Genomic DNA, 24,200 nt, shown 5'->3' with positions numbered 1-24,200 from the left:
CAGGGTCAGTCCTAACAGAACAATCATTTAATGCAGAGGTCTCCAGCATTCCGGACTTATGCCTGAGGATCTGAGGTGGAGCTGACTTAATAGTAATACTTTGACCATCTGATAGAAAGAGCCGACTCATTGGAAAAGACCCTGGTGCTGGGAAAGATTGAAGGCAAAAGGAGAAGAGGGCAGCAGAGGATGAGATGGTTAGAGAGCATCATCAACTCAATGAACATAAACTGGAGCAAACTCCGGGAGATAGTGGAGGACAGGGAAGCCTGTCGTTCTACAGTCCATGGAGTGGCAAAGAGTCAGATGCAACTTAGCAACTGAGCAACAACAAGGTGCACAAAAAATGTGAAGCGCTTAATCCTGGAGCCATATCCTCGCCTGATCCGTGGAAAAATTGTCTTCCATGAAAACTGGTCCCTGGTGCCAAAAAAGGTCAGGGATCACTGAATTAATGGACATGGGAACCAGTCTCCTGGTCTTGCTGAGTATCGATTTCCCAATCCAAATGGACAGAAAAAAAGTTTTCAGTCTCATTCATGATCCTCTTAGCTCCCGTCACAGCAACTTTTATTTCCCTAACCATGACTCAGACAGAGGAAAAGAAGGAGGCCAGGACTGGCTGGCAAACCTGAGGAAAAGTCACAATAAATGGGGTCCTTGGGGCCTCTCTGGTGTCTCAGTGGTAAATACTCCACCTGCCAATGCAGGGGACACTGATCCAGGAAGATCCCACATGTCACGGAGCAACTGAGCCCGCGAGCTGCAACTGCTGCTGCTGCTGCTGCTGCTGCTGCTGCTGCTAAGTCACTTCAGTCGTGTCCGACTCTGTGCGTCCCCATAGACGGCAGCCCACCAGGCTCCCCCATCCCTGGGATTCTCCAGGCAAGAACACTGGAGTGGGTTGCCATTTCCTTCTCCAGCGAGCTGCAACTGCTGAAGCCCAAACACTCTAGAGCTCCACAGCTCCCGCCCACTGCAGCTAGAGAAAAGCCCGCACAGCAACAGAGACCCAGCACAGACAGATAAATAAATTATTTTGAAAAAAAAAAGAAAAGAAATGGGCTCTTTGCCTTCCAGAGACACTTGTCCATCCTCACTGAGCATCGCTTGACATCAGGCTCGGGAATTATCCACTGAGATGCAGCTCTGCCCTGGAGGTCTGTCCCTGCCTGCCAGGTTCCATCCACTTCCCCGGCTGGGATGTGCACTGCCCTAAGTAAAACAATTCCTGGGGGACAACTTTCTGTTATGGGGTTTCACTGTTAACAATAATATAATATCATTCCAGACAAAGGCACATAGATTTTGGATAGCCTACATGTCGCTTCTCTCTACCTCTGTGAGGATAACAGGGGACTGGCTGATTTCTCCCAGGAGTTCTGTGTGTTTCTGGTCTCTGGAATGTTCCTATAAAATACCCTACCTTGATGGGCTGGGGGTCAACACGTACCCAGCAAGAGGTCTCTCAGGTGGGCCGTGGGTTGGTGATCACCCTTTAAAGGGGAGGAACATGAGATGAAAAAATAGGAGGGCAGAAAATGGCCAAGACCAGTGAGGTGAGATGTGGGGAGAAAGGCTTCTCTTTGCCTTTAAATCTGATCTGGGACTTTTCAGGAAATTAAACCCCAAGACTATGAGCATCAGATAGAAAACAGATGAGGTTAAAACATCGAAAAACTACAGCAGCTTCCCTGGGCAGGCAGAAAGAGGGACATGTGTAAGCAATCACAGCCGTATTTCTGGAAAAGACCTTTTTATGTTTTTAATACTTAACACTTCATAACAGGGACTAATAGGCAGGATAAAAAGAAGGCTGCTCCAAAGCAACTTGGGGGATGAATGGTTTTCCAGACAACAGAGCAGGGGCAGGGAGGGTCTATTCCTCATCATGCCCACCCTCGCCCACCCTCCTCTACTCACCAGAGTCACTTAAGCCTGGGAACCCGGTTGGAGAATGGCATGAGGGGGCAGTCAGATGGACAGCTCCGCTGAACAGGCTGGGGGATGCTTAGAGCATCATCCCTGGAGAAGAGAGTGGTACCCAGACTCCCAGGATACCAGCACACAGAAGAAACGGGATCTACATGGACAGCTGGGGACAGAGCTGTCCAGGCAGGAGCTGCGCCTGACATAGGAGAGATTCTCCAATGGGACCCTTTTCCCTCCCCTAAATATAACCTTTCATTCCCAGCTGCCTGGAATACACAGTCAGTTTCTCATCTATAATTTAGGGGTCACTGTACCCCACCTGTCTACCTAGAGAATAAGAATAATAACTTAAAGATGACCCTCCCCAAACAAGACACAATGGCACGGATACTGCTATATGCTTAGCAGGAACATGGGATTTGAGGTCACAGGGGTTTTAGCCCCGTCTCGGTTGATTGTGGCAGTGTTATCATGGACAAGGTGTACGATCATCCTGTGCCTCCGTTTCCCCATCTATAAATTAAGGCAGCAATCCCCAACCTTTCTGGCACCAAGGACTTGTCTCATGGAAGACAATTTTTCCATGGACCAGGGTTGGGGAGTGGGGCAGTGGTTTCGGGATGATTCAAGCACGTGACATTCATTGTGCACTGTATTTCTATTGGTGGCTCACACAGTAAAGAATCAGCCTCCAACGTAGGAGATGCAGGTTCATTCCCTGGGTTGGGAAGATCCCCTAGAAAAGGGAATGGCTACCCACTCCAGTTATTCTTGCCTGGAGAATCCCACAGACAGAGGAGCCCGGTGAGCAACAGTCCACAGGGTTGCAAAGGGTCAGAGACGACTGAGTGACTAACACTTTCACTTTTGTTTCTGTTATTATTACATCAGCTCCACCTCGGATCACCAGGAATTAGATCCCAGAGGTTGAAGACTCCCTGAATTAAGGATTCTGGATGCTCAGTGTTTCTCAGCTAAAGCTCTCTTGTCATCAGGGGTGGGCACGCTGCCTTTGTGTGCCACTGTTGGGGATATTTTAGGATGTGGCATCGCTGGTCCACCGAGCAAGGAATGCCAGCCCCACCCCGATACACAGTCATGTCAGTGACCAAAAATGGCTCCCGAATTTCCAAATGCCTGGGGACAGGGGCTGTGGAAAAATGGCTGATACAGAAAAGCAGTAAGTAGAACATCCAGGATGTGTCTACGCAGCCCCACACCCATGGCGGTCCCCGAGCCCAGAGCCCTGGGCACAGCATCAAGTCGGCTCACCTTTCTGTCATTCATATCATCCCCTGGACTGTCATATTCACCCTGTGGGAGGAGAAAACAGAGACAATGATCAAAAACAGAGAGACGGTTCCCTTTCAAATTTTCTAACACCATCCCTTTCTTTCATTCCCATTTAAGAAAGGTCAAGGGCATGACCCAGAAGGAAACATTGGTCCACTTCCAAGGTCACCAGCACCTGCTGTGTGTCCTATGAGCTTACAGGGGGTGGCTCCCCTCACAAGCCTCGGAGCCTCCTGTACCTGCTCACGGCAAACAGAGCAGCAGAGCCCACCCTGGAAACAGACTAGCATGTCCAGGAAACCTGCCTTGTGCCCCTTCAATACCCGGCAGAACCTCGTCTCACATATGCCCACAGCAAGGATGTCAGCGAGGAGAAAAGGTCACCTGGGAAATCTCATCAGGCACTCAGGGTACCCGCCCCGGGGGTCTCATTTGGTACCACCATGCAGCAGATGCTAAAGTGACTGATAGGGCGGACAGGGCAGCCAGGGGGCACTGAGTTCATGGACCAATTAAGGTCCTCATGCGTCATCTTGAACAATATCACTGTATCTTGTTATGGGACGTTTATAACACTGCTTCCAGCCAACGAAAGCCTTAATTAGTTTCTCTATTTTCTTAACCACAAAGAGTAGAAGAAATTTGAGAGACCTCCTTCAAAAATGTCCAGATAGAGATGCGCTACATACACACGATGGAATGTTACTCAGCCATTAAAACGAATGAAATAATGCCATTTGCGGCAACATGGATGGGCTTAGAGACTGTCATCCTAAGTGAAGCAAGTCAGACAGAGAATGGAAAATATCATATGGCATCCCTTATATATGGAATCTAAAAAAAAATGATATGAATGAACTCACTTACAAAACAGAAAGAGACTCACAGACTTAGAGAATAAACTTATGGTTGCCAGAGGGAAGCGACAGTTAGGCACTTTCGGAAGGTCATGTACACGTTGCTATATTTAAAATGGATAACCAACAAGCACCTACTGTAGAGCACATGGAACTCTGCTCTGTTATGTGCCAGCCTGGATGGGAGGGGAGTTTGGGGGAGAATGGGTCCATGTATATGTATGGCTGAGTCCTTTCACTGTTTACCTGAAACTACCACAACATTGTTAATTGGCTATACCCCAATATAAAATGCTTTCGGTATTAAAAAAAAATAAAAATTTAAATTAAAAAAAAAGTCAAGATAGAAAAAAAAGACCTGACACTGATACTTAATACACGTTCCCATAGAAGGATGAGGAGTTTTACACCTAAATAAAACTATCACAGAAAAAATATTGCATATAAAATATATATATAGTACCATATAACACTATCATATAACTATCACATATAATATTACATACATAATATCACACATCACTATCATTTGAGGGCCTAATGGTCCAGGCTGTGTATCATCACAATCTGGGACCTGCCTCCCCGAATCCACCTTCCCCATCTCTCTTGTAACCAGCTTCTCACACTTTCCCCAAAATCAAGGCAGGGAGTGCAGAGGAGGCTTAGACAAAAACATCCAGTTTTTCTGAGACAGTTTGAGATAACTGGCAAATATCAAGCTGGAGATCACTGTCTTTCACACATGGTTGGGAACCAGCCAAGGCGGTTCAATGCCACGGTTCCCTCCTGCCTGCATATTCATTGCTGAGTTGCCGTCAGGGCTCCACCTTTTGAGTGGTGGAGGTGGTACTCACATCATGCAATGGGTAGGCAGCCTCATAGATATTGTTTGCTATCAGAGAGTTAATACCTGCAGAAGAAGAAAGATGAAGATGGTCACTGTAGGGCAGGACTTCTCACCTTGACCTTGGTCTTCTGATAAATATGAATGCCCCCAACCCCACCTCTCAGTTGAGAACCAGCCCCGGCTTCCAGATTCTCCCAGGCAAGAAGTTTCTTCCACACTTTACTTCTTAGTATTAGAATAATCTTTTCATTTCCCAAATGTAAGGTTATGATTAAATATCAGGCATTGTGCTGTGATTCAGTCCCTAAGTTGTGTCCGACTCTTTGTGACCCCATGGACTGCAGCACACCAAGCTTCCCTGTCCTTCGCTATCTCCCAGAGCTTGCTCAAGTTCATGTCCATTACATCCAACCATCTCATCCTGTCTCCCCTTTCTCCTTTTGCCTTCAATCTTTCCCAGCATCAGGGTCTTTTCCAATGAGTCAGCTCTTTCCATCAGGTGGCCAAAGTATCGGAGCTTTGGCATCAGTCCTTCCAATGAATATTCAGGGTTGACTTCCTTTAGGACTGACTCTTTGATCTCCCTGCAGCGCAAGGGACTCTCAAGAGTCTTATCAAGTAGGCTCTCTCAAATGTCATGTCCGTCCTGTCCTCACACACTCGGATCCCTGCAGCCCCCAAACCACCTCCACCACCTCCTCCTTCTCCTGCTCGGCAACCACAGCAGTGCAGGAGAATATCTGTGTTCAGGGTCGGCATAGGAATGACCATGTGGATGGATCACGGTCATTATAACCAACAAAAGTATGCATCAGTGCGTCCCGCCACATTTTGCCTGAATCCATTTCTGGCTCCCTCACTGTTCCTTCACAGGACAGCACCAATTACTGCCCGTGACTGACCTGTCTGTACTATTAGATCTCACAGTGTGATCTGAGGAGTCCCATCTGTCCCATGACCCTTTCAGGGGGGATCCATAAGGTGAGAACTACTATTTTTAAATATTTATTTATTCGGCTGAGCTGAGCCTCAGTCGCTGCATGCAGACTCTCTTGTTGAGGCACAAGAGCTCAGTAGTTGCTGTGGCATGCAAGCTTAGGAGCCCCTCAGCACATGGGATCTTAGTTCCCTGATCCAGGATTGGACAGGAGTCCCCTGCATTGTAAGGCGGAGTCTTAACCACTGGACCACCAGGGAAGTCCCATGACTTCCATGAATGATTTTCATAATAGCACTAAGATGTTATTTGCTTTTCCACTCCTAGTCTCTCAAGAGTCTACAGCGGAGTTTTATGATCTGTGACGACGTCAACCCTGACTGCTCACAGAACGGGGCTTGTGTATCCTTATGTTTTAAACTCTTCTCGGTTTTAGCTTCTAATACAATAGATACTGATCAATACAATCCACTTAGATGAAAATGCTCTGGGTGCTCTCGATAATCTCTTAAAGTGCAAAGTGAAGTTGCTCAGTCGTGTCCGAATCTTTGCAACCCCATGGACTGTAACCCACCAGGCTCCTCTGTCCATGGGATTTTCCAGGCAAGAATATTGGAGTGGGTTGCCATTTCCTTCTCCAGGGGACCTTCCCAACCCAGGGATTGAACCCGGATCTCCTGCATTGCAGACAGACGCTATACCGTCTGAGCCACCAGGGAAGACTTTTCTAGTGCAAAGAAGGCCACAAAGCTGGGAAACCACATAACGGGGGATCCATTTCTTTAAAATCCTGACTGTATTCTACAGCACTGGGCGTACAGCAGACCCTACTAAACAGCTGTTACCTGAAGGAGTGCTCCCGTCTCTCTAACCCCAAGATGCTCTTCTACCATCCCCTCTCCTTCATTCATGCTGTGATTCAGAGACTATAAAGAGCCTGTAAGCTCTGTGACTCAGGACAGGCTGCCCCGGGTCGCTGGCTCCCAGATGGGAGGGATTATATCTCGACAGCTCAAGGACTCTGCCATGTGGGATGTACACTTGGTGTGGGGTAGTGGGGGTGGGGAGGAGCTCGGGGGGAGGCTCTCTGGTACATGCTGGTTTCCCTGGTCTCAAACACGCTTTCTGCTCTGAACCATTCTTTCCAGAGAGGCTGTAGACAGCAGAGTGATGAGGGGGAAATCAGTTCTGGAGGGAACTATGTATGATGTCCAAATGCAAAGTCATCTGCATTTGCACCACTCTGGAGGGAGGACAAGGTTGGGTGGCGAAGTTCCACAACAGAGACTCATTAAAATTCATGGTTTTCCACCTCCTGTGCCCACTCGGAGCCCCACCACACGCTCGGAGCCTCAGAGGCTCTCAAACAATCTTCCTCCCTCCACCAGCCTCCTCTTCCTCCAACCATGCCACTCAGATTCCAGAGTCTAGCCAAGGCCCACATAGGAGCAGAGGCTGCAGGGGCGTCCAGCAGAAATGGCCACTCTTTCAGTGTGTTGAGAGCTGAGATCTCAGTGCTGAAGCATCACCCAAGGACCAGTCCTTTCCTGATTTTACATTTCCTCCTTGGCATACACAGAAAACATCAGAAATACCAGTGGGGGGTGGTGGGCCGCTGGAGGGTCGGTAAAGAGATTGTGGGTGGGGGAGGGGTGTCCAGGGTCTGAATGAGCTACAGATCTGTCTTCCTCTCGAGACTACAATTTCCCCCGGAGCATCATTAATCAGTTCAAGAGCCGTAACCACAGGCATAGGAAGCCACCCTACAGTCATCAAGGGGAGGGCTCCCAAGTCGGGAGGGGGCAGGGGGTGGTTCAAAGCGACAGAGGAGCTGTCAGCATGGATAGAGGCTGAAGTATCACAGGCCTGCAGGGCTCCAGCCAGACTGCAAACCTACTCACTGGCCACTCAATCCTTGCAGTCACGCCCACACTTTGGTTGCCATGGCAGCAGCATATACCCTGCAGACAATACCAGAAGCGCATGGAAGCTTTCAGCAGGTGTGGAACTCTCCTGCTAATTCAAGGCTGTGCTCAGCGCAATAGCCAGGGTCTGAGAGCACTGGGCTGAAGACCTGAACTCTTGGGTCCTGTGGCCCGAGCCTCGGAAAAGACCTCGAATCGTCAGAGGTCTAAAACTACGCGCCCTGCCTCCCAAGGGAAATAAAGCTGCTTGGCACTGAGTGCCAGGCTCACTTGTAGAACGCTGTTCACTGCTTCTTTGTTGTTTAGTCGCTAAGCCGTGTCCAACTCTTTGCAGCCCCGTGGACTGTAGCCCGCCAGGTTCCTCTGTCCCTGGGATTTCCCAGGGAAGATACTGGAGTGGGTTGTCATCCTCCTTCTTTGGTAGCCCCTAAAAGTCTGCAAGGTACCTGAGGCCAGGGAGCGTGCCCCTCTCACTGGAGTCTCCTGCAGCTCCCACCTCACTATGGGGAACACAGAAGGGGTCACGGTTGTTACCCGGTAAAGGAAGCAGTCCTGTGGCGGGAGTGATCTCAGGATCTTTTCTCATTTATCACAGGCGTCCACCTTCCCACTACTCCAACGTTCTTTAGCAACCTGTCCCAGGCGGCTCCAAGGTAAAGAATCTGCCTGCCAAGCAGGAGACTTGGGTACCATCCCCGGGTCAGGAAGATCCCCAGAAGAATGAAATGGCAACCCACTCCAGTATTCTTACCTGGAGAATCCCATGGACAGAGGAGCTTGGCGGGCTGCAGTCCACGGGGTCACAAAGAGTTGGACACAACTAAGCAACTAAATAGCAGCAGCAGCAGCAGCTGATGAAGGAATCTTACACGCTGGTTAACTAGTCTGCTTCCTAAGAGAGGAAGCGCAGACCAAGTATTTTTTGCCTTGGAGCCAAGACGATTCAGGTCATCAAACCAGAGCTCCACAACGCTGTAACAGATGATGTCTCTGCCTCGCTGCTGTGGGTCTCCCCTTTCTCAGGTGATAACATATGGGCCCTCCCATCAGTGGCTGCTGGGCACAGGGAGGGGATGGCACACGAAAGAAGGAGGAGTGGGGAGGGGAAGAGGCATGCTGAAAAGTAACCATGTATCCACAGTTGCACCCAAAAATGAGCACCACTTTGGCCTCTCAACCACAGACTTCAGACACCAAAAATCTACTCCCAAACAAGCATGGAAATCAGTTTGAAAGAAGAAAATAATCAAACATTTTCTTTAAAACAAAAAAAGAGAGAGAGAGAGAAAGTCTCTGCTTTGAAAATTAAAATTCTGAATTTTTCCCTTTCTTTTCAGATAATTGGTTCCATCATACACCACCCATCTGGCCAGAAACAGCAAAGCTTTCTTCTTCAGGATAGTATCCAAAGGTTTTCCTCCCTGCTCGAGACCCAGGGGGAGAGAGACTCCCTTTTCTGCCCTCTTACTCCCAGAAGTGGGGGGGCCCAGGCAGAAGGATGGATGTTTTCCATTCCCTCTCTCCCCAAAGAGAAGTGGTACCTCAGCTCACACAAAGCATGGCCCATCAAGGACCTCTTTACTGATCCCCAAAGTCCCTTCAAGTCACCAGCCTCTTCACACCTGTTGCTTAGAACCATACTCCCCCGGGAAAAGGCTCATGTTTTCTCTCTGCCCAGGACTGGCCCTGGCTCTGCTGACCCAGCCAAGCCCAGCAACACCACCTCTCTGCATACACAGGGGCAGGGTCAAGGACCAGAGTAGGGTGGACTCAGACCCTGGGGCTGATACCCAAAAACTCCCTCATAATATAAAACCTGAGCTCTCTCATTTAGCTTCCAAGACATCTCTGATTTCTTGGGCAGGAAGCACAGTCTATGGTCTGCCTCCCAAAGTGAGAATCTCATGAAATCTACCAGTGCCACCGGGTGACAGGGTATCCTCTGTCCCCCAGCCCTGTCCTCTCCAGGCCAAGCATTGGGGCAGGTACTCAGAGGGACGGCGCTTAATTCCTGAAAACTCATTTGGTTTTGATTCCTTGCCCCCCAGAACCAGGCCTGTTCCCCTGGCGTTCCGCTTTCATCCCTGTACTCTAGCCGGACATAAATCTAAACCAGAGCCCCCCAGACAGTGCATTTAACAGAGACTATATTTACCCATCACCAAATTGTCTTGACGTGTGCTTAATTACTTAAATGCCTTTAATCCCAAGCCTTTTCTTCTACCAAAATATAAACCATCTCAGCTGGATGAATGATAAACCAGATGTTTACAGCACACAACACAGCCTGGCTTCAGTCAAAATAATTGAGACATCGTCTCCCGAGCAGGGAGGGGAGATGCCCAAAGCATACATTTGTTTAAATGCTCTGACACCAATATGTCCATGAATACATAGCTCCATCAAGCTGCTATTTTCTGTCTGTGAAAAGGCAACAGCTTCCATGAAGGAACAGAAAAGGTGTTGGTCAAGGAGATGTGGTCTGCTTTCCACTGTAATGTGCACTTGAAAGGCATTCCAGGATGGGGTGAGCTTGCACGGCCTTGACCCTGACGGCGGATCTTATGTTATGTGGATTAGGTGGCACCGTGTCAGGCTGAGCTAAGTTTGTGATAGCTCAGAGCCAACAACAACAACATCACAGTCTGCCGCCATCCTGAGGACCCCAGACTCACAAGCACACCCAGGCTCTGGATGTGGTGGGTGCATCAGCCCCCATCCCTCACTTCCCAAGTGACAAAGACACAAAGAGTGAGTTTTCTTGGGGAGGTTACAGGAGCTGTTGTTCAGTCGCAAAGTCATATCTGAGTGTTTGTGACCCCCTGGACTGAAGCACAGCAGGCAAAGTGTTAGACCATCACCAAATGCCCATCCCTTTTTCAAGGTCAGCTCCCCTCTCTTCTGCTAATTTTTACCCTCTGCCCCTCCTTTCACTGAATAAAAAAAGAAAAACAAAGAAGAGAGAAAATCCAAGAGATGGTACTGCTGGCCAGGACCCTGAAAGGGACTGAATACTGAATGCCCATATAGTAACTGTGAGAAAAAAATCACAAGAAAGATTAAGCCATTCCCAGAGAAGACTGGGCTTCGTTTGCAGCTAGGGTCTTCATTCACAGAAGCTAGAGTCAGATCCCCAGAAGGCGAGCACGTGGGCCACTCTCCCCACTCCTGGACACAGGCAGGGTAGGAAGCCTGTGGTAGCTCATGGTGCACTCGTCCTGTCTACCTGTAGAGTCCCTAAGAGGCACCTGGGGAGCAGGTTAAAAACACAGTTTGTGCACCTGGAGGAAAGTTGGTCCCTCTCCGGACCTGACTGGCTCCCACAGAAAGAAGACCATGTTGCTCCTTCCGATCAAAACCTAGGGAATATCAGCGCTTGAAAGAAACTTCAACAACATGGAGGGGTCCTTCCTTGGGTTCAAAGGGGGAGAAACAGGCAAAGTGAGGAAACATGACTTGACCACATGTTGTTGGTCCCATAGCTGGAACTGGTGCTTCCCCAGCCTGTCCCACCTCTGTCTCCTTTAGAAAGGTACCCTCTCCCCTTCTCCACTGGTTTCTCCCGGGTCTGGCAGGTCAGAAGGAGGTAGGAGCCTCCTCTCCATACAGTCACCTGCTCCCGTCCTTAGCCCAGTTCTGTCCGTCTCATCACCAGGAACCCCTCTCCTGTCTCATGGACGCAGAGATGGTAACAGCTCCCCTTTGCTGATTCTAGGTCACACACTGCCCTGGCATCCCCAACACCCTACCTGCACCTCTGTAAATGGTCTCTCTGTTGATACTCTTGTCTTGAACGATGCTCATTTGAGTGAGTCTTCTGTTCCTGGTGGGACCCTAACCTGATTCTCTGCAGTGGCTGGCTCCTTTTATGCCTTCTGTATTACTTGCTTTCCCTGCAGGCATCTCTCTTGTCAGACAGTCACATGGCTTATTCACTCCTCTCAAATGTAAGATCCGCAAGGGCAGGGATCTATCTCTGACCTATGCCCTACTCTAGTCCCCAGGTCTCAAACATGAATGACACACAGCATATGAATAAATATTTGCTGAATGAATGGACATCCCAGTGGGAAAACCTAAGCTTCCACTTTCACTGGAAAATCTTACCCAATAACTGCATCCATTTATTAACTGACTAATTACAAGATAAGTGAAGAAAAGCCAAGAGACTTGGGGTTCAACTGGGCTCCAGATCTCTCACTTTGGATTGGATGTTCATCTCTCTGTTGTGAAAGTAGTTAATATCCATTGAACCTACTCTGCATGGGAGTTCAAAGGATCAAATGAGATAAAGAGTGTGAAAGTGCTTTACAAAGCATACAAGGACACACGTGCAAGGAATCCTTACCTTGGTGATAGGGAGAAACCTATAGGTCTCTCTTATGTGCAGAGACCTCTTATCTGGTTATCTCAGCTCTCACAACAGAGAACCCAGGAGAAAACATTATCTATCATGCTGTCTCTCACGCAGCCCATCCCTCAAGGTCCTGCCCCTAATCACAGCAGAATCTTCCAGACCCTCCTTCAATGCCTTTTCCCTCTCTCTCTATCGCCAGTCCTAATGAGCTGGTTTTTCTGTATCCCAAATAGCAAGGCAAACTTTGAAAAAGCAAAACTCAAGAAGGGAAGTTACCTGAGTCCAGAATTCAAAAAAAATCAGACAGTGGGCAAAACAACTCCAATAACACTTTTATAATCCTCCAAGAAACATGAATAAATTTATGTTCTCAAGGACTATCCTGAATGGTACATATATTTACATATGCCTTTATGAAGGCTCTGTGTTTGTATCATCTGTATTAGGAAGCAGGGAATTATATGAGAGACTTTAGAACAATTTCTATATAAAAAGATGTTGCTGAGGACCTTAAGTGCTACCCCACCAAATGTATTTCCTCTCACTTAGGTTCAAGGTCAAATTTGCAACCCAACTGCAGAAACTAGAGGGCCGTATGGTTTGAATATGTGTATTCTATTTTTTCCTCCTAGTTTCAACATTCTATTTTAATTTGTGCTTTTCCTGGTTCTTATTTTTTAATTTATTATTTATATTATGCTGTTTTATTGTTTTTCTTGTAAGCTATCTCTGAAATTTTGTGGAACAAGACAGGAATATAAATAAATCAATACATACACCCTGCATCTAGTATAATGCTCTGCAAAAGTAGGCATTCAGAAAAACATACTTTCTACAAAGAAGATGACAATACCAGATGAATGGAAGTATGTCTGAATTATTATTATCTTTAGTCTTATTTTTCCATCTTCTATGAATATTTCTGATCTTTATCATCTTTTCCATCTCCTAATCGCTACTGTAATTGAGGACCGTGGCGAAGGGAATAAAGCTTTGTAAACTGGTCACAAAGGTAATGGTAAATGCCACATAAAGGGTAAATCTGAGGCTGAAAGATCAATGAAAATACCTTGGAAAACAATTCCACGCACGATCCCATTCTTCCTTTTTCTTTTACTTTTATGAGGCAAACCTCCTCTGGAGGAAATCTAAGCCAGTTCTAGCCCATTTGCGTTTCTCTATAAAACCAGAGAGAAGGGCAATAAAATCAAAATTGACCCATGGCTCAAAGGTCCACATTATCCTGAGGACTCACAATGTTATCACATTCCTCTTTCTTTCTGAAATTCTAAGTAAGATGGTAAGCCAGCCAAAAAGCTGAAAGGGTGCTGGATTTTCCCAGGCAGAAGTCAAAGAACCCGAGAATTGGCCTTCAGCATCCTTCTCTGCTGAGAAACACAGTTCAGTCACACGTCCCTTGTTAGGAGCTAATAAATCATCAGCGACTCCCGTGGGAGCAGCAGCGCGTGAGGACTCAGCCCGACTCCACGCCTAGCTCTCTGCATCCGGATTGCAGCGGAGACAGGGCCAGGGTGAGGGAACCCAAGTTCTCGGCCCAGTTCTGACCGTGTCTCAGTGTGTGACCTTGAACGAGCCCTCCATCCTGTGCCTTTGGTAACTAGAGATAATTCCTGACCCACCAGCTTTCCCAGGCACCCATGAAACTAACACTGGACCACATTTTGGGGCCATGCCCCACAGCATGCGGGATCTTAGTTCCCCAACCAGGGACTGAGCCCGCACTCCCTGCATTGAAAACTCAGTCTTAACCTCTGGACTACCAGGGAAGTCCTAACACTAGATAAATTATGATGATACTTAGCTGCATCCATGGGAGTTGGCTGCTCTGAATCTGTGTTCCTTTCGCCCTCTCTGTACAGTTCTAATATCATACCTACCCGATCATCTTATAATTGTCTGTTTACATGTTTGTCCACACGGCTAAACCGAGAGCCCCGTGAGGACAGAAATTAGGTCAAATTCATCTTGCCATCTCTCAGTTTCTAAAACATTATTGGACACTGAGCAGGCACTTAATAAATGGTTTCTAAATGTCAAAAAAGAAAGAAATTGTTGAAAACTACTCAACAACAAAATCCTTAAGATGTCTGACTTCGTGGCATCACACACACACACCCCCAGATCCTCAAAGATGGGAAATAAAAACTTGCTGTCGTAAAGTAGAAGGTCTCTAATGACCTTTCAACAGTCTAGAGGCTGCCCACAAAATAAACTTCAGTTTTTAAGGACTTTCCAGGTTACAAAACAGTTTTCTCTCCAGTCTTTACAAAAACTTTGCAAGACAGATCATTCTCACCCCGATTTACCTAAAAGGGAAAACTGAGTTGGAGAGAATTGAAGTCATTTGTCCACAAACACCCATCCTTGGGAACTCACCAATTAACTGCTGTGAAACCAGCCGGCTGGGCACGTTTAATTAGTTCAATAAAGTAAGTCAACTGAGTGGAACACCCAGGGCAGCCAGCCAGGTGCACTGGGGGATAAAAGACGACCCAGACACATCTCAAGGACTGTCTCGGGAGTCTAAGCCACAGAACACAGTCATCGAGAAAGGACGAAACTTGATGGGAGTTCCAAGGAAAGAGCATACAGGATGAACCGGGGCACAGAGATGTTCGGTCTGGAGGGTGGGCCCGGGTGAGACGTCGGGTAGGACATTCCAGCAAAGGGAACGGCAGAAGTAAAACCAGAGGGTAGTCCTGTTAACAGGCAGAGAAGTGGGAGAGACAGAGAGGGCAAGAGAGGAAAGAGATGGAAATGGACATAGCGAGAGGCTGATTTCAAGGTTCCGGGAACATCTCAGCGGAGGTGTCTAGCCAGTCGCTACAAACATGGGTGTGGAATGGGAGAGAGGAGAAATAGGAATTCAAGGCTGTAATTATTCTGTTCAGAGTAAGAATGAGGAGGCCAAGCAATGTGGAGAAGACAACCCTGAAAATGGGGGAGGAAGGAGAGGAAGCAGAGTGTGGTCCAAGAGGAAGAAACGGAAGGACAGATATTAGTGGGTCAGTGGCCCCTCCCTGGATCTCAGCTGCCAGAAGATGGAGGTTCAATGCACAGGTCTTCATTCAGTAAATGCAGGAAGATGAAGGGGGAGGAAAAGGCCATGAAATGCGGGCAGTAAAAAGTCACTTGTGACACCCAAAGAAGCAGTTTTGGTCCAGCCAAGGAGAATGTAAGGCAAGTTAATACAAGTGAAGAGTGAACTGGATTAGAAATGATGGCAAATTCTAGGACTTTGACAGTGAAAGTGAAAGTCACTCAGTCGTGTCTGACTCTTTGTGACCCCATGGACTATACAGTCCATGGAATTCTCCAGGCCAGAATACTGGACTAGGTAGTCTTTCCCTTCTCCAGCGGATGAAGATTCCCACATTGCAGGTGGATTCTTTACCATCTGAGCTGCAAGGGAAGCCCAAGAATACTGGAGTGGGTAGCCTATCCCTTATCCAGGGGATCTTCCCAACCCAGGAATTGAACCGGGGTCTCCTGCATTGCAGGCAGATTCTTTACCAACTGAGCTAAGTGATGGCAAATTCCAGGACTTTGACAGAGGCCACAAGAAAACACCAGACACATCTTCCGATCTCTTGCTGCCTCTGGTGGTCCTCAGTTATTGTCGTTGTTCAGTTGCTAAATCATGCTAAGTCACAAAGTCTCTGCAACACCATGGACGGCAATATGCCAGGCTTCCCCGTCTTCCACTGTCTCCTGGAGTTTGCTCAAACTCATGCCATCCAACCATCTCATCCTCTGTTGTCCCCTTCCCCTCCTGCCCTCAGTCTTTCTCAGCATCAGGGTCTTTTTCAGTGAGTTGGCTCTTTGCATCAGGTGGCCAAAGTGTTGGAGCTTCAGCTTCAGCATCAGTCCTTTCAGTGAATATTCAAGGTTGATTTCCTTTAGGACTGACTGGTTTGATCTGGCTGCCTACTTAATCATTCCCTAGACTTTTCTCTAAATGACTCTTTCAACTCAAAGCTGCCTCAAAAGTGAAAGGTCGACCACCTCAGAGTGACAAGTGTTCTGAGGGATGAGTGACAGCAGCCCCTTTGGAAAGAGCCTCCCACCTGCAGGGGGCCCTTATGGACAAGACACCTGAGCATGGATGTAAATTCATGGTGTCACCCCACCATCACCTGTGTCCCTTCCATCACCCACCCGTGTCCCAACCGCCTATCTGGTACCCAAATGCTGGGGGTCCTGTTTCAAACACAAACACACCCAGATTCAAAAATCAAACCACAAGGCAAACAGGTTCAGTCAGACATGGTGACAAGGATGCTGAACTCAGAAGAGGCATTTTCAGACTGATCTGCCCTCCCTGGTGGTTAATTTCTTTAAACATCAAGGCAGAGTCTTAGACTAAAAGGCCACTGAGATGTCTTTCTTCTCAAAAATGAATAAAAACCAGCCATGATTTGGGCAGTTATTAAAACATTTTGGAGATAGTGAAAAGAAAGCAGCTGAACTTGGGATCAAGTGGAAGGTGTCCGCGCAGGTTCAGGGAAAGGAGAGGAAGGACAGAGACCCGGGGTGAAGGCTGGGGGGCAGCCCCAGCCCCACGAGAAATGGGACCCCCTCTACACCTGGGGGCAGGTGGGGCACCCCCTCCATCGTCTGCTGAAAGAATGCCCTGGCCGCCCATCAGCACGGCCCGCAGTGGGAGGGTCCTTACCCATCGTGTTGTTGGCTCGAGAGCAGGTTGTGCGCTTCAGGATCTCATGCACCTGAAACAGACAAGAGTGAGGCTGTGAGCACCTGAGCCACGTGCTGCAGCCCTGGCCTGGTGTGTGTGTGTGGAGGGCTGGGGGTGGTACCCAGGCAGGTGTCAGCTCACAGACTCCCGGTCAAGCCAATTCAACAGAGCATCTAACCTCCTCACATACACGCCACAGCTTGCCCCTCTCCCCCAAAAAATGAAGGAAAGGTTGTATGTTGACTGAAGTTACAGGAGGGAAGGGGACCCCAGACCCACACCCCTCTGCGAGGCTAGAGAGGACATTTGAGGGGTGGGGAGAGGCAAGGAGGAGGGGTGTCCTCCCCACCAGCCCCAAGAGCAAGCCCCAGGCGGGTCCTGAGGGCCCGTGGTCCCCTCTGTAATGGAGCTGTCTCTCGGAGATGTTTGGGGGAACCATGAAAGTGCTTTGGGAATTGGAAAAGGGCCCCCTACGTCTTGGTCACTGGGAGTATTACTTCTCTGCTTTTTGCCTGAGCATCTTGCCTCCCTAGGCAGAGTAGGTCTCCCAGGTCCTCAAGACTCCACGTCTCAGAGAGCACCTTGGGCACATAGCAGATGGCTGCCCAAGGACCACTGCTCATTAACAGATCAACAGTCCCTGAGTGGGGAGCTTGCATGGACCCTGTCGCTCACTGTGAGGGCAGAGTGCTGAGAGCATCCGAGCCAAGGAAGCCCAGGGGGGCAGCATAAACCTGCTGGCCAATCAGTGCCCTCCAGCGGGTCCCAAGCCTGTGCCCAGCTCTAAGGAGATGCCAGGGACAGAACTCTGTGCTGGGACATGTGACTGGCCTGCCCAGACGGCCACAGGGAAGAGGGCATGAGGAGACGGGACTAAGGAGATGCGGGCAAGGTCCTCAGACCAAAGTCCGGGTCAGAGCAGACCCCAACACGAACCTCAAGCCTCTTTCTCCCTCTGTCACAGAGTGGGGTAGACTGGGGAATGAGCAGGAGGGGAAGGAAGATGCCTCCAGGGCAAGAAAAGATGTGTTACTCCATCACCATTCACACTCCCACATTCCAGCCACAGACCAGAAGGAGTGGAAAATAAATGACTTCCAGCAGAATGGGGCCCAAGAATGTTTAATTCACTTATAACATAGTGCCGTATTCAACAGCAATAATAATTAGGAACAGCATTTATATGGCAGTCCATTATTTTACAAGCACTTTGCGATTATCGGGTAATTTCCACGACTCCCTATAACTTCCCCCCCAAGACGTGGGACCTGAGCCGTGGTGAGAGTTAAACTGCTTGTAACAGCATCAATCAGGACAATGGGAGCTTCATGCTTTTTTCCACAGGCAGATAAAGGAAATCATATGCCCGTTTTAAATCTTCTAGAACACCAGGGAACTGGAGTGTTTTCCTGCCCATTCTGCAGGCAGAGTCAAGGCTATGTTTTCAGCATGACTTAGAAATGTTCTGCAGCTTCCTGCAATCCTCGGTCCTTTCTCACCCTGCTCATCACCCTGCTGACATGGAAGCCCCTCTAAGTTGTTGCTGTCGTTCAGTCCCTAAGTTGGGCCCAACTCCCTGTGACTACAGCACGCCAGGCTTCCCTGTCCATGGACTACAGCAGGCCAGGCTCCCCTGTCCTTCACTATCTCCCTGAGTTTGCTCAAATTCACGTCCATTGAAATGGTGATACTATCTAACCATCTCATCCTCGGCCGCCCTCTTCTCCTCTTGCCCTCAATCTTTCCCAGCCTCAGGGTCTTTTCCAATGAGCCAGCTCTCTGCATCAGGTGAAAAGTACTGGAGCTTTAGCTTCAGCATTGGTCCTTCCAGTGAATATTCAGGGTTGGTTTTCTTTAGGATTGCCTGGTTTGATCTCCTTGCTGTCCAAGGGACTCTCAAGAGTCTTCTCTAGCACCACAATTAGAAAGTATCAATTCTTTGGCGCTCAGCCTTCTTTATGGTCCAACTCCCACATCTGTACATGACTACTGGAAAAACCATAGCTTTGACTAGACGGACCTTTGTTGGCAAAATGATGCTTTGTAATACGCTATCTAGGTTTGTTACAGCTTTTCTTCCAAGGAGCAAAAGTCTTTTAATTTTTGTGGCTGCAGTCACTGTCTGCAGTGATTTTGGAACACAAGAAATTAAAATCTGTCACTGTTTCCAATTTTTCCTTATCTATGCCTTGAAGTGATAGGACCGGATGCCATGATCTTCATTTTTTTAATGTTGAGTTTTAAGCCAGATTTTTCACTCTCCTCTTTCACCTTCATCAAGAGACTCTCTAGTTCCTCTTCACTTTCTGCCATTACAGCGGTATCACCTGCATATGTGAGGTTGCTGATATTTCTCCTGGCAATCTTGATTCCAGCTTGTGATTCAATCAGCCTAGCATTATTTTGCATGATGTACTTTGCACATAAGTTAAATAAGCAGGGTGACAATTTATAGCCTCTATATACTTCTTTCCCAGTTCTGAACCAGTCAGTTATTCAATGCAAGGTTCACCCTTATTCCTCCTCCTTATTTGAAACCTAAGTCCTTCCCGAGGGAAACACGATGCTGTGTTTCCACTGTGACCAGCATTCCTGGGGCCCATCTTTCTCTCTCCTCTTCTCTCCGTAGGCTGGATGCTCTCCAGGTGGGTAGAGGACAAAGATATAGTGAACAGAGATGCCCTACAGCTCAGACTGTGGCCGCAGGGTCCAGGCCCTGGGCAGATTTTCATTAGAATCAACCATCCTGCAAAATCCAGAACCCTGACTTTGAAAGGGAAAAAGGCAGTAGGAGAGCACTGGGAAACGCAGGGCATGCATGTATCCCACCTGCTCTCTAGACCCTGTGCAAACCCCCAGCAATTACCATGGCAGCCAGCCTCACTGCCTTCAACACAGCTCACCAGTTGGCCCCCATGATCACCCATGCTATACTTATTTATGGTTTGGATTTATTATATTTCAATGGATAGACTAGAAAATTTCAGGAAAGCATCATTTTGCATACATAGAGGAAATCAATTAACTTCTGCTGTTTACTAACATTTCCTGGGGTTTTTTGTTCGTTTGTTGGTTGGTTGGTTGGTGGTAGTTGTTGCTGTGCAGTCTTGCCTGACCTGTAGCTTCTGAGATACAATACATTTTCAAATATGTATTTCAAATATTTAAATAGTTTAATAAAGCAACAAAAAAGACAGTAGAAGAACGGCTATCATCATGAATGTTGGCTTCTATTGAACAGGCTGGTAATTGTGTCCTTGGACAAACAGGCCAACTCTAACATTCTCTGACACATCACACGCCCAGGACCCTTTGAGGATGAAAGAAAGAGTCACAGAGGCTCAGCAGTGAGCACTTCTTTGGACACCAACTATATGCCTGAATTTTTTAAATTCATTACATCGTAAAGCCTCAGTCTCCTCAACTGTCAAGCAAGGGAGTCACCTGACTAGCCAAAAGTCCCTCCACCCCTGGTCCCAAGCTCTGATAGTCCTTGCTTTTATGATTCCAAGAAGGGCCCGGGTGGCACAACCATAAAGAGGAGATATCCTTCACAACCTGAGACTATTTCACCACTGAGATTGGGAAGCTCCTGAATTCTCCTCCCCATTGCTAGGCAACGCCAAGCAAAGGATGATGGGAGGCAGCAGGGATGGAGAGAGAGATGCCCTGTCAAAGGGGACTCAGGCTTCCCCACCCCCTCCCGAGCCCAGCAGAACTGGTTAAGCACCTGGTTAGCTGGTTTACTTACAATGCGACTACGGGTGGCATTATCAAAGAAGGTGTCCTTGTCCCGAATGTCGTACCTGCAGACACCAAGAAAGCCTGTCAATGCATTCCATTATCCTGGGACCTCCTGTCACCCCAGGCCCAGGGCAAGCCTCTAGAAAACAACATAGCTAGATGAGTAAGACACACACACACACTCACACACACACACACACACACACACACACACACACACTCATACACACACTTTACACTCTTTCCGACCCAGTAATTCTGAAAACTTGTCATAGAAATGTATCATTAGGAAAACAAACTCAACAGAAGGAGAGAAGTTCCCTACATTAAAACATTCCTTTCAAAGTTACTTTTAACAAAGATTATGGGGGGAATATGCAATTTCAAAACCTAAAGGATAGATCATCATGCAGCTGTTTGAAAATTATAATTATGAAAACTTTAGAAATACTGTAGAAATGTTTAGACTATGATACGAAAATATTACACGATGATAAGTTTTAAAAAGAAAAGTAGGTAAAAAGGGTTCCCGTGTATGGACAAAAATTTTTAAAAAACCAGCAAATAAGAGTACAGTTTCTAAAAAAAAAAAAAAAAAGAGTACAGTTTCTGGATGTTGGGGTTATAACTGTTTTTCAAATTTTCATTTAATATTGTCCCTGTTGTCACAAAAATCATGATACCAAATTCCTAATTATGCAAAACCTGTGTCTGTTCTAAACTTCAAATGTTGACCTTGCACTCAAAACAAACCAAAAGTGCACCCCTGTGACTGTGCTTAGGGCATTGTGCTGGAGGGAGCACAGGTGCCTGAGGCATGCCCCCACCCCAGGAGCCCAGGCACTGCGGTGTGTTTCCATCACTAATGCAGAGTAGAATGTGAGCACTTGTAGAGCACTGCTATGAAAACTCAAGAGATGGACAGCATGTTTTCACTGGGTATTAAGAACTGGTCTTGAAGGAACCCAGAAGCTGAGTGATGGAGACGTGTGGGAGGCGGCACGTCAGATGCCCAGGCAGATGTGGATGAAGGGCCCAGGGAAGGGAGCAAGAACAGCCGGCTGGGAAGTCAACATGCCAGTCCCAGTTTAGCCATTTAAGGCAGCGTGACCTTGGATGAACCCGGAACCTTGGCTTCCCCTCTATTATAGAAGGACGGTTATATCTGGATGGCCGCTTCACGGCCCGACCCCACAGCCGCCACTACTCACAGGTACATTTTCTCCCTGGAGAACGGGTACGAGAGGTTCTTCATCCTGCTGTTACTGTGCTCGGGCACTCGAGGCTTCAGGGGCGCACTCAGCTTGTGCAGAATCTTGTTGAACGTCTTTGCGATGCTGCCTTGTGACTTGATCTCATACATCTGCGAACGCAAAGCTACCAGTGAGAGGAGGAGAAGGCCACGTCTGACTCAGAGGAGCAGGGCTCGCAGCCAGGGCTGCACGGGGCTCAGATCCCCCATAAGGGACACTCAGGGGAAAGGACGAGCCAGGGAAGCAGGCAGAGGGGCCTGCCCTTCCTCCACTGCTCTCACACAGGGGTGAATACTCTCAACTATGCACGGAAGGAGGTGACCTTTGCAGGAGAGGAGGAGCGCAGTGAGGGGTCCAAACGTCCTATCCGGCTTCGTTACGTCATCACAGGAGGCCTACTGTGTGATGTCATCGTGTGTATGTGTGTAAATGTGTGTCCAGTGGCTCAGCCATGACTCTTTGCAACCTTACGGACTGAAGCCCACCAGACTCCTCTGTCCCTGGGATTTCCCTGGCAAGAATACTGGACTGGGTTGCTATGCCCTCCTCCAGGGGATCTTCCTGACCCAAGGACAGACCCCGAGTCTCCTGCATCTCCTGCATTGGCAGGTGGATTCTTTAGCACTAGTACCACCTGGAAAGCCCATGATGTCACCATACTAAGCACTTTACCCAAGTGAGCTCCAACACGCGCTGCACCCAGCTGCATGGATAATCTTACTCTCCTGTTATGATGAGGAAATTAAGGCTCAGAAAGGTGAGAAGAGTGAACAAAGGTCACACAGATGGTAACTGGGTGACTGTTTAGGTTTAACGCTTGTCGACCAATCTCAAGTCTGTACCCTTCAACTAGACCACGCCCCTGTGTGATCATCCAGCATCACTTCTCTTGTGTTCCTCTTAGTAACGAGTCTGCTTTCAAAGCACTGAACACCTAATGCGTGCTTTACTCAAGCACCTTCTTGAGTAAAGAAGTACCTTTCTTGAGTAAAGCACAGCGTTAGTACCAAGATAATCACTATAGAGCCTATAGTATTAGCTGCTCAGTCGTGTCCAACCCTTTGCAACCCCATGGACTGTAGTCTGCCAGGTTCCTCTGTCCATGGAATTCTAATGGCAAGAACACTGGGGTGGGTTGCCATTCCCTTCTCCAGGGGATCTTCAGGACCCAGGGATCAAACCTGGGTCTTCTGCTTGCAGGCAGATTCTTTACCATCTGAGCCACCAGGGAAGCCCATAGAACCTATAGTTTCTTATAATGCATAGACCATGCTTGCCTACAGTATAGCATCTAGTCTTTCTAATTCACAGATGCTGTCACTGAGACACAGAGATTGTACTCTTCATAGCAAAGCTCTGATGGATTAACATTAACCACAAATTTTTTACACAAGCTCGCCTTCCAAGGGGGCTTCCCAGATGGCGCTAGTGGTAAAGAACCCAGATGCAGGTTCGATCTCTGGGTTGATGTCTGGACTAAGCTGGATTGAATTTGTCCTGTTGCAGTGGATGACCAGAACAAGAGCCACACTCAGATCCTACGACCTGAAAGGAAGCCAACTGTCTTCTCTTTCATGACATCCTCAAGTTGCTTAAATCTCAGGCGGCAGTAAAACATGTATGAAGCACTTGTAAGATCAATGGAGACAAACGCCACAGAAGGGGCACAAAAAGCTTCAAAGGTCCGAACAGAGGAGACAGCAAGTCCAGCTGAGGGGCCAGGAAAGTGCTTCATAGAAGGAGCAGCATTTCTGCCGGGCTTGAGCAGAAAGGGCACCTTCCTTTTTCTTTTTGTTCTTTAATGAAATCATGATAATTTGGGGCAAGGAGAGAACCTCCCCAATCTAACAACTAAACATAAGCCTGGTTTATTTATCTCTCCTAATAGTTTTTCTATGTGTTTTAATTTCAATTTACAAAATTAACACAGTTCAAGTAAACAAGAAAACCAAGATCAGGGACTTCCTTGGTGGTCCAGGGGCTAAGAGTCTGCTCTTCCACTACAGGGGCATGGGCTCAATCCCAGGCCAGGGAACTAAGATTCCTCACACACTGAGGTGCAGTCAAGGACAAAAAAAAAAAAAAAAAACAGAAAATAAAAGGGGAAAAAAAGAAACAAAAATCGTAAAGTGTATTAACTAATGCTAACAGCTTCCTTTCACTTCCAACCTCACTCCAGAGGAAACCTTTATCAACAATTCAGAGTATGTTTTATATACTCCATATATATATATATATATATATATATATATATATACACACACATATATCTTTCTAACACACCTGTGATGGCATTTAACATATTATTCTACAATTTGCTTTTCATGTGCAGCAATGT

General features: G+C 47.7%; 1 protein-coding gene across 1 annotated transcript in view; it reads right to left on the bottom strand.

Moving 5' to 3' along the window:
- Nucleotides 1-24,200, bottom strand: part of ANO2 (anoctamin 2) — a 335,990-nt gene that overhangs the window by 224,669 nt on the left and 87,121 nt on the right. Inside the window, exons 5-9 of the mRNA XM_052640077.1 lie at nt 21,821-21,972; nt 20,617-20,671; nt 16,845-16,896; nt 4,937-4,992; nt 3,205-3,246 (exon numbers count right to left, since the gene is read on the bottom strand). Coding sequence (XP_052496037.1) covers nt 3,205-3,246; nt 4,937-4,992; nt 16,845-16,896; nt 20,617-20,671; nt 21,821-21,972 — 357 coding nt within the window. The remainder of the gene's footprint in view (nt 1-3,204; nt 3,247-4,936; nt 4,993-16,844; nt 16,897-20,616; nt 20,672-21,820; nt 21,973-24,200) is intronic.

The sequence above is a fragment of the Budorcas taxicolor genome, chromosome 5 (genome assembly GCF_023091745.1).
Source record: "Budorcas taxicolor isolate Tak-1 chromosome 5, Takin1.1, whole genome shotgun sequence".
Classification (NCBI taxonomy): Eukaryota; Metazoa; Chordata; class Mammalia; order Artiodactyla; family Bovidae; genus Budorcas; species Budorcas taxicolor.
Note: the sequence above shows the minus strand (reverse complement) of the source record. Positions and strands in the feature narration are given on the sequence as shown.